The 18487-nt window shown below is 40.7% G+C and overlaps 1 protein-coding gene across 1 annotated transcript in view; it reads right to left on the minus strand.

Moving 5' to 3' along the window:
• cdkal1 (CDK5 regulatory subunit associated protein 1-like 1) overlaps window positions 1-18487 on the minus strand; it is a 151114-nt gene that overhangs the window by 118887 nt on the left and 13740 nt on the right. Inside the window, exon 4 of the mRNA XM_023430727.2 lies at window positions 7703-7806. Coding sequence (XP_023286495.1) covers window positions 7703-7806 — 104 coding nt within the window. The remainder of the gene's footprint in view (window positions 1-7702; window positions 7807-18487) is intronic.

Raw genomic sequence — 18487 nt, forward strand, 5'->3', positions numbered from 1 at the left:
GTTTGTGTGTATATACTTTATATTTTGTTGTATATCGTGAATGCGTGTGCATGTGTGTGTGTGTGTGTGTGTGTGTGTGTGTGTGTGTGTGTGTGTGTGTGTGTAAATCCAGGCAGGTAGCAGTTACCAACCAGCCAAGTGTCAAGTCTGGCTCTGTATTAAACTATTGACAATAATGATACAACCAATGAAATATTTACACCAAGACAAGGAGGCACAGAGAGAGAGAGAGAGAGAGAGAGAGAGAGAGAGAGAGAGAGAGAGAGAGAGAAGGAGAGAGAGAGAGATCAGACACAAACAGTAAAAAGCAGATGGAGAACAGCACAAAATGAAGGATCCTCTACTCTATCTTAATTGTGGCTTGCTTGAATGAGAAACATAATCTGTGTACAACTGGCTTTCAGTCACTTCCTAGCAACTTGCCATGGCAGCTGCAACGACACTACTGACCTGCTGTGGTAAGGTATGTCACCCTTACAACAAATACTGGCAGTTCAGGTACTTGCTGATGAGTATAATATGGTGCCAACAAAGCAACACACTGGAGGAAGGCTCTTCGGTGTCTAACCTGAAATCTCAATTATGCTTTTTAACAAAGTAAAGTAGTAAAGACCAACGACTGCTCCGCATCTTGCTATTGAACTACAGATTTTTCACCACAGCAGTCAAAAATGAAAGTCCTACAATCGCCTTACAATGCTGATAAAGAAGTATAAGTCAGTATGCATCATAACTGCAAAAGGAGTATGTAGCTTTGGTGATTCTGTTAGATACTTGTTTTACATAATCATGCTGCCAGCACAAGCATTTCCTCTGTACAGGCCATTAATTTGGATGTTTAACAAAATTCATGACTTGCGTTGGAGGCTTTTTGCAAACTCATTTGAATTTTGGGTTGTCTAAGTGGAAGGAGAATCGTTAACCATTTTAGAGTTGTGCTTCACCCTGGCACTGTTAGTATCATGTGCACCATATAAAACTGCACAGAGATACTAAACAAATGAGGTCAAGACACTTAAGACTTGTTATCACTCTTTGATGCTTCAGTGGTTGTGACATATGTTTGAACTCTGATGTGTGTGTGCATGTGTGGCTGCAGTCTGTTTGAGTTTCGTGGCTACACAACAGCCAGTTTTTTGAAAAACTGTTGCTGGAGCCTGAGCCATTTCTCAGTGCAGAAGAGCACACACCAAGAAACTTCTGTCTGTGAGAAAAATATCAGCAAGTTATCGGCCTGGAGGAGATTCAGTAAATCCATTTTTAGCTTCTCCGTGAGAGCTTTCCCAGAGGATAATGAATTTGACTGCCTCCACACACACAGGAAATTTGTGTTAGTGCTTGCATGCTCAGCAGTTTTCCACATGGCCTTTCCAATAGAAGGCTCTTTGATGGTGGTGACTCAACTATGATCAATGTGTTCCTATCAATATTTCAGTTCTTTGCTCCTCCGCCTGTGTCTCTGTTGCCAAATCTCAATCAATAAGAGACAAATTAGAGGCAAGTTTTCTTTTAATCTTCTAACCTCTGTCTATTTTACCTGAATGAATGCAAAGTGTACAATTTACATTGGCACACATGCATACAGATCTGTATCTGTGTTCTCCAATCTGCACAAAAAGTAGCTGATATTATTAATAGCTCCCAAATATGCACACTTTCACATCTGCTTTGAATCAAATTTGTTTCTTGCATTGCCCGTCTTTCAATATTCCACAGCATTTTTTTCCGCTGTAGTGATCACCAATTTTCCCCACAAGGTTCATTTACCTGTCTTGTAATTTCATCTAAGGTGTAATTTTAAATGCGTCCACTAAACTTTAACTTGAACACACAACCTGGAGGAACCGCTGACCCATGGAGGATCAGTCCTGGCACACTTTGGCATCCTCGTCGGCCCATGTGTCACATGGCTGCAGCAGCAGAGGTAAACAGGAGCTGACACCTGTCACAGATGTTGGAGCAAGCCAACAAGCAAGCCCACATATCTGTCTATCTATGGTTATCTGTCATATGTCATCCAGCTGGAGCCAGGGAACTAAGCAGTGTCATTTTTGCTAATATCTGTGTTCGACACTGATGCCATCAGTCATGTGGAAACGGGAGAAAAAGAAGATGATATCTGTGAATATTAGAGGGTATATATCTGCCTCTGATGTATGATGTTATTAAAAAAAAGAAGGAACTTGTGATGTGAACATTAACGAGATAACTTTGGAAATTTGACTGTTTTGTCAGTTTCATGTACAAACTCCAGGCATTACACTGCATTTTCTGTGTTTTTGCTTAGAAAATAGCGCATCAAATTATTTTGCATAAGCGAAAAAAGCTCCAGCTGTCAGTTCTAGAAAAAAAGCAATACTGGTTTCAGTTGTGTGTTGTCATATGCCAGCACTCGCTACAGCCCAAAAAATTCAAGCTGTGTCGTGATTGCTAAGATGCATGTTGCACACTAATGTAGTGTGTCATGTGGGAGTGATAGCAGTGTGTCTGTTTCTATGAAGCGTCACGTCCTGTTTTAGACAGGGCCATTTCAAAAACACCCTACTGACAGTTTAAAATGACAAGGCGACAGCCACAGTGGGGGTTTGAAGACCACAACAAAAATAGAGTTCTCTCGCGTACACAGCCCTGGCACCTCAGTCTGTCTGACTGGCCCCTTGTCTCCTGTCACATTTTTCAGGGGCAGCCACCATGTTTTACAGCACAGGGGATCTGCAGGTCTGTTAAAGAAGCGTTTGATGCCACCTTGAATGTGAGAAGGGACACCGGCCAATTTCCAAATAATAACAACTATTTTAGTTTAAATTGGAAGCACAGAAAGTGTTTAAGTTTAGAGTATGAGAAGAAAGCCAAGAGGAGGAGAACATTCACTGGTTTGTTGGCAGACTACTGGTAGATATAGTACGTCATGGAGTATACTGCCATCTCCAGAACTGCTCACCCAGAGGAATATTATTAAATTATCCATTTTAGTATATAGTGACAGTACAGAAAGTGACTTAATCATGCTTTATGTGACACAGATAAGAAAAAAAGAATATTACAATTATAAGCCTGGTTAGTTTTTTACCCTCACTATATTACCACATGTCACAGCTGCAGTATGGACAGCAATAATATCTCATGTGACATATACAGTTGGATTCATATTTATATTGCAACTGAATATTTGTCACAGCCACTCCCAAGACACAGACACCCACGCTTAATTAAAGGCCTGGTCACACATTATCATCCGTCAGCACATGGCCACTGGGAGCAGCATTTGGTAGAATTTATTTTAGCTACCGCTACCCTCACAATTTAAAATGACCTCTGTCCTGTTATTTTTGCCCAAAAATTGTGCGAGGCCTTATATTGCCCCACAGGGTTTTTGCAACCTGTCTATTGCTGTAGAGGGACAGCCTCGATGGTAGACAGGTCTCATATCCGAGAGTCAACCCTGTCAGTTCAGCTAATGCACTGACAAGGGAATTGATTTGGGTTTTTTAGAAACACAATGTCAAAGAAAGGCTTTCACTAAACCAAAATGCAATCAAACACAAAACCAATAGTGGTCAGAACAACATGGTCGGTTGTGCATGATTTCCATGTAAGGGAAACTTGCCCAAATATTTTGCTTGTGAAGTTTTATGAAAAAGTCTCATTTTAAGAAGTCTTTCACAATTTGGAAAGTACTGTGGTTAATACACAAGACAGAGAAGAAACAGGAAGAAGTGAGTAAGTAAAAGACAAGGGTGAAGGCAGGACAGATGAATAAATTTAGAGGAGTAGAGGAAAGCCAGGAGGAGAACAATCACTGGTTTGTTGGCAGACTGCTGGTGGATGTAGGTTATTTACCTTCTATCTGCTGTACTCACCTGTACTCACCACTGGAGAATACTGCCATCTCCAGAACTGCCCACCCAAAGGAATATGATTAAATATTTCTCTACTTCTGGCTGTTTCACACACACCTAAAAGATACACACTTCTGAGCTAACACACACCAGCCCACGCACAATCACTGTTTCCCAGTATATCTCTGTCACACACAAAACGAGGCACATGCCACCCTCCCTCCCCACCCATGCAACTCACTCTCTCTCACACACACACACACACACACACACACACACACGCACACACACCTACAACCTTGTCATTTCCTATGACATCCCCAGCCTCCATTACCTGCATACATTAACGAACCTCTCTGATGTTAAGAATTATACATTCATACATTTGAATAATTCAGATTATTTTAAAAGCTGTGCACTCACTCACTTTCACTTTTTTTCCAGATGGAAAGAGAGCTATTTACCTCAAATCACATTTGAATAAATCCCATAAATCCTTTCAAAGTTCCCTGAGATAAACCAATCAAATACCCCCAACGCAGGCTGACTGGCCAATAAAAATTAGCATTCATACTTGCAGCCTTTTTTTTTTTTTTTTTTATTCAAAAGACATCAAAAAGCAAATCGAATTGCAGGGCCTATTTGTGAGGCTCAATTTGTTTGAGATAAGAAAAAGGTGGCTAATAAAGAGAGAGAGAGAGAAAAAAAGGGGCATTGCAGCACTACCATAATGTAATTCCAAACCTAACAAAAAATATTTGATGGTGTACACAGTATGCCGTTGGTTTACTAATGTGGTAGATCATTCTATTTGTTCAAGAAAATAGAAATATATTATAAGTGACAGACAAAATATATATTGAATGGCCAAGGGGTGTGGACGCTCAATCATTCCTGAGATGAGACCTGCTTATCACACTCACCAGTGAGTGTATGTGTACATCTGTTTGTGTGTGAGGGGTGTGTGAAAGAAACAATTAAAACATGGTCAACAAGAATTAAAAAACTAGGTTGAAAAACTGTGTTTCCATTGTGCATCACTCATTTATGTGAGTGTTTATGTGAGATGATAGTTACAAAGAATAAGAAACAAAATAAGGAGGAAAAATTTGTTTTGTGTCCTTGTATGGAGACAGGAAGATATAGAGATATGAAGGACTAAAACTGACCGGGAAGAACAAAATGTTTTTAAGGCTCACTGACTTAAATACCCTTTGATTTTGACTGTATCCACCACAGAGAACAGTGGATAGACAGTGAAACCTCATCTCTCTCATCTCTCCTCTCTCATTACCCCTCACTGTCTCCGTCTTATTCCAACTGTCTGTAAATCATGACAGGCGCTAACCTCCAGCTTCCTCTTTCTCTGTTTTGAAAACAACTAACTGTCTGACACTCATGCTTCCTGCGTTTTAACGGATTACACACATGCAGGCACGTACACAAACCCTTTATATCTGACCTCCAAACTGAAGTTTCTGCTTTGTATTCTACATCTCAACCATTATCATGTGTATTATAAGTTTGCATGAACTTGAAATTTGTTAAAGAGTTCATGTTGGTTTTGTAACTGCTTAGCAGATTCTTTCATTCATTCATTTTACTTGGATGAGTTAGTGAGAAACTTTAAAAAGTACTGCACCCAGGGCAAATGTTTACATCACATGCAGTAATACAGGTGCAGTTATATGAGTCACAAAACAGTCATATCAGTATTTCTTGCATTTCTCTCATCCGAGTGTAAAGGGCAGGTGTATCTTCACCCTGCACTGTCACCCGCATCTCACATGTGCACAAACACACAAACACACATATGCACACACACATCAAGGTTCAAGCAGCTGGTGAGTTTGCCCTTGACTGCCCACCCCCGGGCACTGCAGTGGCATGGATGCAGCTGTTTTAAAAAAGTTCTGGAAGGGATTTAGAAAGCCATGTCCTTGTCAAGGGTATACTCTTGCTTTTCATTACGCTGATATAAACTGATGCTGTGTTCAGCCCGACAATAGCACTGACTCAAAAATTCCAGACTCCTTATTCATGTCAAAGAGACCACTGTTTTGCAGTGTGGGTGAGTTGTAAAGTCGTGCCAGAGAACCAACATCTTTACTTCTGTTAAACCCTCACTCTACACTTCCAGGTTAATATTTCAATTTCTTACTGGTACCTGTATCAACACAGCCACACAGTCCCTTGTGTATTTTTGGACTCAGTGCTTCTGTCAGCCTGAACAAGAGCTAAGGCTGCAAAAGAAACAGTGGCAACATGGTTACCACAAGTCATACAAATCACGACATTTAAAAGTATTTAAGAAAGTTTGTCAGTGTGCGTTCGTGTGCTAGCTGACTCCCACTGCCTCAAAGCATTGCCTTCAAAAGTTCTGTCAGAAACCAAACATGAAAAAGAGGCTGTTGTCAAAACAGTTATGTGAATTTGCTGCTGTAGAGTTTGCCATTAAAAAGTCTTCTGCTCACCAGCTGGGTGTCAAGTTGGTTTTTTTTTTTAAGTAGGAGGTCCCTAATGCACTGGGTTGCACCACTGTCCAACAAGTGTTGGTTATGCACAGAGGATACATGAAGGTATGTTGCTAGAATATTGTTATAAAAGACAAATGTCTGGAGCCAAGAGTTTAGCAACACCAAGAACAATGAGATTTTCAAAAGGAGCAGATGGAGGCAATTTGCTACATATGTAAGTATATTTGTTCCCTTTAAACTTTTCTACTGCATCATCAAAGATGGAACTCTTTGCATTTTAGTTGCTCTATGATTAAGTGCTTCCAGGTTGCAAAATTAAAAATGAATCTATTGAATCTGACATAAATTTGATAGCTCTCAGATAAACAAGCTGCGATCAGGATCAAGCTCATCAAGCTCTTCTAAAACATTCATGGTCAAATTCTCAGGTTGAACTACATTTTAATTATGTGCATGAACAATGAAATGTTAATGGGATGAGACAACTGACCTTAGTTTATTATTCTCTGGGCATGAAGACCCCAAACGCTGCATTTGACATGAATTAGGCTGGGAGGTTTGGAGAGAAGAGGAGGGGAGTGGGTTGCAAAAGATATGTGTTTTTTCAGTGTCTGCCCATACAGATGCAACACACAGATCTTTGACTAAGCACCAGACTAACAACTTTCAAAATTCAAACAGGCTCTGTCGATACAAAAGTCACAAAACAGTTAATATACTATTATAGTGAATGGAAGTGGAGATTTGTGGTATCACCGTGTATATTTGCCCTTGACTGACCCGCCTGAGGCTCTAATAGACGCATGGCCTGCTGTGCATTTGGGGATTCTGGGAGTCTACTCTCAAGGAACAGATGCCAGGGCACAACAGCTGTTCATCTGGCATCGAACTAGAGCCAACTGGCTGGACCCTCTACCCAAGAACAAAAACATCAACATGTGTTACTAAAGCCTTCCCCCGTTAATAGGACAGACACACAAACACACAAAGACACACACACACATCACAGAAAATGCAAACACAGTGACTTGCAAGTGACATAAAACTTGCAAACTTAATTAACAACAGCACAAAGAACCGCATTTAATCAAGGGTAGGCAAAATCATCTTAAACACACCACTGTACTGAGTAATCCAATATCAGAACCTTCAATTAACCAACAGCAGCACTTCCAGTTCCACAGCATATAAGCATTAAATATATTGATCACTTACTAATCACTTAATCACTAGAAACTCAGTGGCCCGTTTTGCCATGTAAGTATTTCTTTTTTTGAGAGAAGACTTTGAAATAATGTAGCAAAGAAACACCTTACTTCAGTCATGTTGTGGTTGTGTGTGTCTGTGTGTGTGTGCGCCCATGTGTGACAGAGATAATGTACTCACCCTGGAAAGACTGCCTGGCTCTCTCCACTAGTTCCTCAATGGGATAGCTGGCCAAGTCTCCTCTGGCATGCTTAGTCTTACAGTAGGTACACGCATTCAGACACCTAGACAGACAGAGCCAGACAAACAGAGAAAGAGAGGGAGGCAATTCAACATAAGATGGAAAACTTTTTTTACGCCTATTTCATGTGTGTTTCTGAGCAAGACAATTACTTTTTTGCTTGTGATAATAAGTGTATTATATAAAGATACAGTTAGACATTGTAAATCATTTACATTATCACATTTCAAATGTGACCAATCCAGCCATGAACATTTCTTTTGAATCAACTGAACTAACATGTGGAAATACAAAGAACTGAGAAGAAGGTGGCGAGTATACAGATAAACAAAGGAGACTTTTTAATATTTTAATGAAATCTATTCACGCACACTTCCCCAATAGAGCAGAAGCAGAAGAAAGCAGGGAGTCAAAACTGTCCTTTTGTCTCCTAAACTGTTTATAAGGACTCCAGCTAGCTCCAAAATAACCGTGGACAGCTGTCTCTCTGACCGAGGCAAGCTGTGGAAAGATTAGACTCAATACATTGTTTTGTTTTACTAAAAGCAGAGAAGCTTAATTCAATTGCCTGCGAAAAGGAGGGAGCAAGACTATGAAGCAGAAAAATTAAAGACACAAAATACACAGAAAAAGAAGGTGAAATACTCCATCACACCAGATCCAGACGCACTGCATGGTATAAAGTCTGGAGAGGTCTTTATTTAGCATGAAGGGGACTTCTCTTCACAAGTTGTCTGTAAATCACAACACAAAAAGAATAATGAAGGCCACTGTTAGTCGTGCTTTTTGTGTTTACTCCATTAAGGCTTCATTTCTGACCTTCCAATTTGTCACAGTGGGTTAAAAATATACGCTGTTGTTACCACAGTCGTTTCTTTCACTCATTATTTTACTTTTGGCTTAAATTTCTGGCAACAGCTCTTGTTAGTTGCCGTTGTTGCTGGAACACACTGTTGAGTGAACACAAGTAAAACACTGTAATTAGGTAAATGTGTGTGTCTGCAGGGATCAAAATATTTCAAAGGAAAAATAAGACCAAGCTACTTTCTCATCAAGTATATTATTTATAAATATCACCCATTCCCCCACTTATTATTATTTATCACCCTTTCCTCCACATGTGTTCCTGTATGGTACAAAAAAATTGAGCTTGGCAAATTTACCTTCAAGATTTGTGGGTTCATTTTTCTGTATAACTCAGCTGACGGTGGTTTTAACACTGCCACATTAAGAGTTCAATTCCTATTGGAGCCACACTTGCCAAGTATATACTAACAGTGATGTAAAGCACTAAAAACTTGCCATTGGTAGAATGCAGCACGCCCAGTGGTGTTTTCACTGAAACCTCCAAACTAACCAAACTGTGACTAACAGAAGACCACGGTCCAGCTACACTCACAAAGAAAACAACATGACCATCTTATTAACACAGCACTACTAATCCAAGCTTTTGACACAGAATAAAGATCAAAAGCTCCTGTTCCTTTTTAATAAAAGTGTCTCAATGTTAAAATTGGTTTGCTGTGGGATTTATACACTCCAGCGCAATGACAAAACATCTTACTAATGATTAATAACCATCAAATGCTGTGATGTAAGGCGGCTAGTATGAGACTATGAAATCAGACTGTTGCAGATAACAAGCATAAACCCTGTATCTGTCCATGACAGACTCCATGACAGACTCATGGAGAAATAACAGGGATTCCCCTGAAGCTCAAACTGGCAAACAACACAGAACTCCTGCTGGACTGAAGATACAATAGTCACGTTCACAGGATGTGTTTGTAAGTTGGCCATGTACATTCTATGTCATTTTAGAGGAACACTAAAACACTAACCATTTTTTCCAAGTACTATTCCAATTACAAAAACTATAGTCAAAGTTGAGCCAAGTTTGTCTATATAGCCCAATATCACAAATGACACATTTGCCTCAAGGCTTTACAATGTACAACATCCAGCCCTGATGGGCCATGCCACAGTAACAAAGTAGTGGAGAAACTATCAAAGTTTTATCCATTTAATGAAGTCTATTATGGTTATTAGTTCTGATAAGAGTAAGGTGAGACACTGCATATCAAGGTGAGAAAGGCATTTCAGAGAAAATTACATTGCAGAACATACAAAGACGCCGTGATTCAAAGAAAATGTTATAAAGTCCAAATACAAAGACGGTGTTAAATATTATTTCTCAGAGCAAAGAATTTTTATTTAAGAGTACATGCTCTTCTTAGAACTGTTCAAATTCAGACACTGCAACACACACAAGGGTGATGCTATGTTTGACCACAGTCCAATACTGTTGGCTACAGAGGAGAACCAACGCCCTGACAAAGCAGCAATGTAGGACGTAATCTATGAAACATTTAGATTAATTATTAAAAGATGCCATTCCTGTAATTGATTAGGGTATGAGGAACCAATAGGCTTTGGTCCCTCTTTCTTACTCCACTCCACTGGACCGTGCAACACCTTCATTAAGAATCCACTGACCGACCTACAATATCTTTATAATCATTTTGAAACACATCTGAAACGCCAAGAGCATTTTTTAATGTCACCGTGGAAAAAAATCCATCCATCTCTCCCTCACAGGGTATTGCTTATCCTAGTTGAGGGCACTAAAGATGGCAGCTAGGTCACAGGACCTAGCTGCGGAGAAAACACAGACAGATGGGGCCCTGCATGCGCGCACACACACACACACACTTATACCACCAGGGGGTCCATCCATCTTAATGTGATCAGGCCCAGCTGAGTGGATCACACCAACATTAATCTCAAGAGACAGTCAGTGGCCTGTTTGGGTGTGTGCGCAAGTGTGTGTGCATGTGTGTGTTTGCATCAATTATGTGTATGTGTGTTCATGTGCCTGTGTGAGTGTACTGCTGCTGCTGAACATTCGTCCAGTATCACAACAACGCATTAGCAGTTTCGACCTCTCCATCAGCTTAAACATACTGCGACAACTAGTCAGCACCCTCAGACTAACAGTGACTGAAAGAGAGGAGCGGTGTCACTCTCTGTGGAACACACACACACACGTTTGCTGTGTATTCAAGTTGTGCTGTGATGAAGTTTTTTGTTTTTTCTGTATCCCTTTATTTTCTGTCAAAGGAGAAAAGAAGAGAAGAGAAGAGAAACTGAAATTAACTAAACTGTTGATGCCAAGAGCAGCACCATCAACAACACTCCATTGTTGTAAAGGAAAAATACTTTCAGAATTAAAAGCAAATATTTCTCCTCGTTATCAAGCCTCCATCCTTTCCCTCTTTTGTTTTTGTCCTCCCTCCCTTCTGTTTCGTCCCAGTTAATTAAACCACAGAGGTAGCTGTTGTACCTGACAACAGTGTAGTTCATCAATGTGTTACAATGAGAGAGGCTACCTCCCCAGTGTGTGTGCAAGTGCGCGAGAGAGAGAGAGAGAGAAGAGAGAGAGAGAGAGAGAGAGAGAGAGATGGACTATTGTGTGGTTGCTGCCTTGAAAAGGTAACAAAGAAAGGAAAGCCCTGAGGTTTCTCTATACATTTGTTAACCTCCATCAACACACACACACACACACACACACACACACACACACACACACACACACACACACACACACACACAAATACAGTATAATTCCCTTTGGAGAAGCTCTCTTGTGCAGCTTCTTAAAGATGCAGACTGGGAGCGAGTTGAGCAGGAAAAAGGTTTTCTCAATGATAAGCATTTAGGGTCTGCACATTAGAAAGATGCTTTATGCATAAACAAATTAGGCCATGTGTGCATTATAATCTGTGTGTGTGTGTGAGTGTGTGTGTGTGTGTGTGTGTGTGTGTGTGTGTGTGTGTGTGTTTGTGTGTGTTCGCGGGGGTTTGTATTGTGTCAGCTTGAAGATGCAATTATGAAAACAAAGCCTAAACTGTGCAGGGAAGTCTGAGCGCTTTGCAAACTGGAAAGCAAGATTATTCTCTGTACTTATTGTTGAGAGTGGGAGAGAGGTGGAGTGGGTATATGAGGAAACAAAATCGTAAAACTGCTATTATATGAGTGAACAAAGCCTGAAGCCTGTAAGTTTACTATTAGTGTCATCTCAAAGTCAAAGTGGAGGTTGCAAAATAATGTGGAGTCAAGGAACAAAGAATGTTGACACAATGGAGTAAAGACCTATTAGGAGGGATGAATAGAGGATGATTAGTTATTCAGAGAAAGGTTGGCAGCTAAACTCAATTTAGCCTTGATACACAGTCACAAATAAGAACCTGGCATCATTCAAGAAGCATGGGAACTTTGCACACACACCAATGATCTTGTGAGACATGGATAAAGACGATATTCCTTACATCTTTTATCTTATTAGGGGTTCTAATTTTAAGCCATGATCAGGATTTGGGACGAAACACAAATTTCAGTGCTTGCAGCTTGTGGAGCTTAATCTTCTTGGCTCAATTTTTAAGCAAAGAAATGTGGTGTTTATTAAGTAGAAACTGAGCTTACTCAAATAATCAAAGCAAATAAATACAACTGTGTGAGCACAGCAGAAACTTTCTTTATAATATTAAACAATGAATATCAATATGTCTGCCTTTTGGCAATGTAATTTGACAATGATGTGGATGGTGGTGATACATGACATCTCAATGTACAAAAACCTATGTCAGTACGTCGGTGTGTCATGTTACTTGATAGATCCCGCAAATCTCCCATTTTAGACATTTAACAGACCTTCTCTAGCAAAACACACACATTGTGTTTTATTCCAAAAACAGAGAGGATTTTTTAATAAAGGCTACAGAACACTGAAGACAAACCAAATGACAGAAGTTTTTAGAGTTTACATTTGTGTGAACTCAACATTTTTCAGTGGCTTTTTGTTTATTTCTTATGAAGAGATGGCCCATTGACCAGAGGAGCTTGTTGAGACCGCAAAACAAGGTGTCTGAAGCCTTTTACATTCAAGAGTTTACTCTGAGAAACAGACTTGTCATGGACTTGTTTTCTGTCCTGCCAATAAGTTGTTCTGCTCAGACTGAGATATAACACGAAGTTCTCACACTGTTATCTCACATAATATTGTTTTTGCATTTTTGTGTTAGATATTGTGTGTGTGTGTGTGTGTGTGTGTGTGCGTGTGTGTGTGTGTGTGTGTGTGTGCGCGCGCGCTTGTGTCTGCACGCGCATGTGTGTTTCCTTTCATCTGTGAATAGACCAGTGTGTCTGAGTGTGTCTCCTAATGCAGCTGGGGCCCATTCCTCCCAGTGTTCAATTCAGCCTTTGTGTCTGACCTCTTGAATTATGTTATTTAGTCTCGTGTTCCCAATGCTGCACACTGAAACAGCTCTGTGTGTTTGTTTGAGAGTGTGTGTGTGTCTTTTACAAAAAGTGTCACATGCTGACCTTAGATTCCTGTAACTACTACAGCAGCCTTGCTTGTTGTTTTGACTGGAGAAAGACAGCACGTGTATGTGTGTGAAACCATAAGCCCATGTCTACAAAAGGAACCATGACTGTTTTCTCAACTTCTTGTTTTGTCTGTAGATAGACCTCAAGATAGTGTTTGTACTAGATCAGTCAGCCCATTGTTACCGGACAATAATGTCATGATGTTTGCTTATTATTGAACCACCAGACAATTGATAAAGTTAGTCAAAGTGGTAGAAAATCTGATCGGAAGTTCGAGCTGCAAGCCACTTGGCTCATTATCTCACCTGTCCCCTGCCCACTCCATTGTAAGTGACTGATGAAATCACTTGTTCTTGACTTTACTGATGCACTATTAGATTACGTTACTGACTCACTGGCAGACAACCTGACTGACCGTGAGACTGAGTGGCCTGCTCACAACGACTTCATAAACAACTGCATTACCCAGTGGTTAGGTTAATGTCACCGGCCAGGTGTGTGACTAACTACACCTTAACATCTACAGGTTTCAGACGTTAATTGACACCTTAATAAAACCTTCTACATTCTACTTAGTGATGTATTTTTACATGTCTTACAGAACTGTAAAATCTCTGTGATCCAGATCACTGCTTGGTTGACTGAGTACCTACTTCATAGGGTTTATTGAACACATGCCTCTACATATGATCAGCAGTGTGATCTGTGTTCTCAGAAAGGTGGGGCACAGAGCTCAGTGGCAAGGTGTAGCACAGATTAAGGTCACCAACATGTAACTAAAAGCAGGACAGAGCCTCAGTTTAAGTGTGATTTTAGGTTGCCTTTTACAGTTTTTTGTCCATCGCAAGCCACCTTCACAGAATGTCATAGTCAGCTGTCAATCTCATTGGTTGTGAACAGCAGGTAACATTGCTGCGACATTAAACTATCTCTCCACAGGTAAAGAAGAAGGCACAAGATTGAAAAATGATTCCGCAGCTTATAATGTGGCCTTGCTGAGAGATTGAAAGGCGCGGGGTAAAGACAGCTTCAGTACCAGCCTTGCACAGCATCTGAGGTCTGAGGGTCATCAAACATTATAACATTAGTTAAGATTATGTTACCAATTACTCTGTCCCCTGGAAAAGAGGACATGCATTACGTCTGAGTCACAGAAAGAAAGCGTAATCTCTGGGTTAATGTTTCTGTCTGACAACTGTGGACAATTTACCTCTTGGAAAGAAAACATGTAGGAAACTCGTTTGTGCAAATACTCTGTTAGACGATCAGTTGTATATGTGTGTGTGTGTGTGTGTGTGTGTGTGTGTGTGTGTGTGTGTGTGTGTGCGTGCGTGCGTGCGTGCGTGCGTGCGTGCGTGCGTGCGTGCGTGTGTGTGTGTGCATGTGTGTGTTTACTGCGTTTTCCTGTGACACACTAGGGCTAATTCAGTTACTCAGGGGTTCTGTAGTGTAATGCCTTGTAATGACACACAATCTCATTTTGTCCAAGGAGACACATCAATCTTTTGGATTTACTGCGGGAAGCAGAGTCTCTCCTGGTGAGTGAGTGGGGAGAACAGTTGAGGGAGCATGCATGTGTGTGTTCCGGGCATGTATTTGTGCGTTTGTGTGTTAAGCAGTGGGAAAGAGGGAAATGGAATAATATGTTCAGATCAGTGGAGCTGAAAACTACCCATACATTGGTTTGATAAACAGCAGGAAAGGCCAACATGGTATATATCTAGAAAAGCTGTGTGTGTGTGTGTGTGTGTGTGTGTGTGTGTGTGTGTGTGTGTGTGTGTGTGTGTGTGTGTGTGTGTGTGTGCGGGTGAGTGGGAGAGTGTCTGCATATGATCGTGTGTGTGTTAGGAACAAAATAGAAGAAGAGAAGGGAGTTCCTTTGAGGAGGTGTGAGTTTGTATGTGTTGTAGGTGTGTTTAAGTGTAAAATAAAAAGAGATTGAGTGTACATTGTGCATCCATGCATTCCCACAATCCAGAACAATCCACAATATGAACGTGATCAGAAACCCTTGTGTAAACACCACTGACTCCTCTGTAACTCGACTTTTCTGAAGCACATCAGCACATTTCCTCCCTCTTTTGTTGCTGCTTCACATGATGTATTTTCACTGCTGCTCCTCAGGGAGAAAAACAACACGGAAGAGAAAAGATGAGATCATTGATCAACGATCAACAAAATGAAAAAGCAGTCAAGTAGAGCAGTGTAACATGGTTTGTGTATTTGCTTTTAAGATGAGTGAGCGATATGGACAAATTACAGATGGGTGGCAAATTAAAGAAAAAACCAAAGTGTCTTAGTAAAGTGATGGGCCACCACGTGCCACCAGATAAGCTTTAATGCGCATTGATTCTTCAAGTCTCTGTACTCTAGTGGAGGGATGAACACCATTTTTACAAAAGAAATTCCGTCAATTGGTGTTTTGATGATGATAGTGGTGGCAGCAAAATGCCCATCACAGCATAACAGAGCAACCAGATCCCCTGACTGTAGGGGTCAAGCATTCAGGCCTGTACCATTCTCTCTGTGTACACCACACATGCACTTGACTTGTTGCGAAAATGGTAAAGGATGATTCAACTGACAATATTACTTTTTTCCACATACCAGTCAATCAGTAGGCCTATTCATGGTTCTTACACCACTGGACTCTCAAATGTGCACTCACATATACATAATGGCATTCTGAGCAGGACTTGCTCTTCTGTTTTTCCTTTCACATTCTACTAATGTACGAGCATCACAGTCATCAAATATGCACTGTAAACCACAGTTTCCGACCCCATTTACTGATGGCTTTCCCATAGATTTAAAAATGCAGATGTCACTTTCGTCACAGTTCCTTAAGAAACACTAGCCAGTGGAGCAGTCTTTGTGCCTGACTCTCCTGCCATCCATGCCCCAACAACTCTCTTTCAAAGATACTTGCCTCTTGCCATTTTGATACAAAATCAGAATCAACTGAGCCTGTTCAGCATTTTTAATTCATCACTCATCAGTGTCTGTAGTGAATATCGCATGAACCCCACTGGTGGATATTACAGTCTGAATGAGAAGTCTCAAGCTGGGGCAGATATGCCTGCTGCGATTGTTAGTGTGTATGTAGTCAAAAGAGGAAAAAGGGATGACTTGCTTGTGCGCCTCTCTGCAGCATCTCATGCAAAAACTGCCTCCTTATTCTCTTAGGCTTTATTCACTTCCTCACTGCAATTGCCAGAGAAATTTACAAAAGAGCACATACAGTGGGCCTGATTCAATTTGCTTTTAACCCAGCTAATGACTTCCCATCTCTCTCCCTCTGCCTCTCTGCACCACATTCCACTTTCTCTTTCAAGCTTCAAGCTTTTATCTGCAGAAATGGCTCCTCTACTCTTATCCTGACACTACAATTCTTTAGTGATTTTCTTTAATACAAGGTATGTCACCAATGAGCTGTGCTATGTCTTTTTTACCCTGCCATGACAAGACCTCTGGCATCAGAAACACAATGTGCTGAATTCGACTGATCTCCAAACTAAGAAAAGAAACCAGCAGCAGATTGGAGCAGAGAAAGTGAAGCACTACTATCAGGTGCTGAAGACTGTCATTCGCCTTCTGAAAAGCATAAAAAAGTGCCTGCATGATAATAGTCAATATAAGACTAGTGAGTACTGAACAATGGTTATAAATTGGAAAGTTAACAGGATGCGACAGTTTGGAAATGCAGGAAAAGGATGTGGTGTTGTGAAGAGAGAACAAAGAAGAGATTCAATTTTTCTGTAGTAAACAAAAGGCTGTCAGGGAGATAGAGATAACAGAAAGCATGAAGAGGGGACAGGCAAGTCAGTGTATACTGTATGTTGTTGATGTTTTAGTTTTCAGGGTGTTGTGGAAGAGAACTCAGTCCCAGACCATGCACACTGCACAGGCATGTGCACCCTGAATGAGAGACACAACATGGCCATTAAAACTTTATGGATTTTTTGACGGTCAACCGGCCCACTGTTGTGGCAGCCCAATGGGATTTGTCCCAGTATGTCTGATGGCCAGTCCAACTATCACAAGTTTCATTGTATCTGGGTTGTGCGCACACGTAGTACGTCAGAGGTTGGAGTGAATATCTATGAAAAATCTACAGTTAAATCTACTTTTCTCTCCGTTTCTCCTCTTTCTAGCCCTATTGCCTCAGCCAGGTAACACCACGTGTCCCCACCTTATCCATCTTTTCAAATTAAAGGCACTCTGCAGGGTTGTGCAACTGCAACTTCATGACATTTCCCTGGCTGCAGTAATTTTGCAGCAGCAGGCCGCAGCCCACTATTCACTCACTATTCTTCATTTTCTATGCCAATTTAAAATAGAATCAATAAAGTACGCAATTTCTGCCTGTATTTAGATAATGAACTGATAAGACACATCAGTTCAAGAACAGGAGTAATAAAATACTATTATTTCAACCTCTTTTTTCAAGGTAATATGTCTAACTCAGACATGCAGGCCTTGCTGTTGTGGTTATGGCTTCACAGCCAACTCCTAACCCTGCCCCTGCTTGCGCTGAGGCTTATTGTTTTTCTGTGCATCTAGACGTCTGGGACCCTAGATTTACTTTTCCCTCAGCTGGCTGTGAACAGTACACCTTGGGCACAATAGTTAACAAAAATCTATGTAAAGGTCAGTTGATAAGACCTATTATTCCACTGTGTCGGCCTGAAGGGTGGATGGAGAAGTTGTGGCACCCAGACTCAAATCACAGGAAACAAGCAGCTAACACACTAAAGGTCTGTCGGCTAACATAAACAAATTCACAGTGCACGCTAACACACAAACACAGGAGACACTTTTCACTCTGTCTCTGTCAGCTTTGCTTACATAGTGTGTGTGTGTGCGCGCGTGATTCTTATTGATTGTAGAAATCAAGGATTTGGCAGGGATAAAGGTCTATGAGAAATGAGCTAGTAGCCGGTTCAAATCCTTGTTCAAATGAGTGCAGCCAACCACAGAAAAAATAGAATAGAAAATAACACACAAAAAAGATTAAATACTATGTATCTTGAGTGAAGCATCCAAAACATTCATGTTTAAAAGGTATTAAATATCCATTCAAAACTCCAACAATGGCATCATGCAATATTCAGCATGGCTTAATGGCCAGATTAAATTAGCTTTCTGTTAAGTAGATAAATATGTTACTATTAGTGTCAGAAGGTGAAAAAAGAAAACAGGAGGAACTGAATAGAAGGAGCTGAACAAAGGAAAGAGGATGAAATAGTGTATGGGCTCCAAGGTTATCTTTTATACTCCCTGGATGGGTGAGGCCAGTAACTCAGAACAAGAAATTTCCACCCCTCCATGACAAA

The sequence above is a fragment of the Seriola lalandi genome, unplaced genomic scaffold, assembly GCF_002814215.2.
Source record: "Seriola lalandi dorsalis isolate HSWRI2012SDOR001 ecotype SW California unplaced genomic scaffold, Sedor1 jcf7180002054910, whole genome shotgun sequence".
NCBI classification, from domain to species: Eukaryota; Metazoa; Chordata; class Actinopteri; order Carangiformes; family Carangidae; genus Seriola; species Seriola lalandi.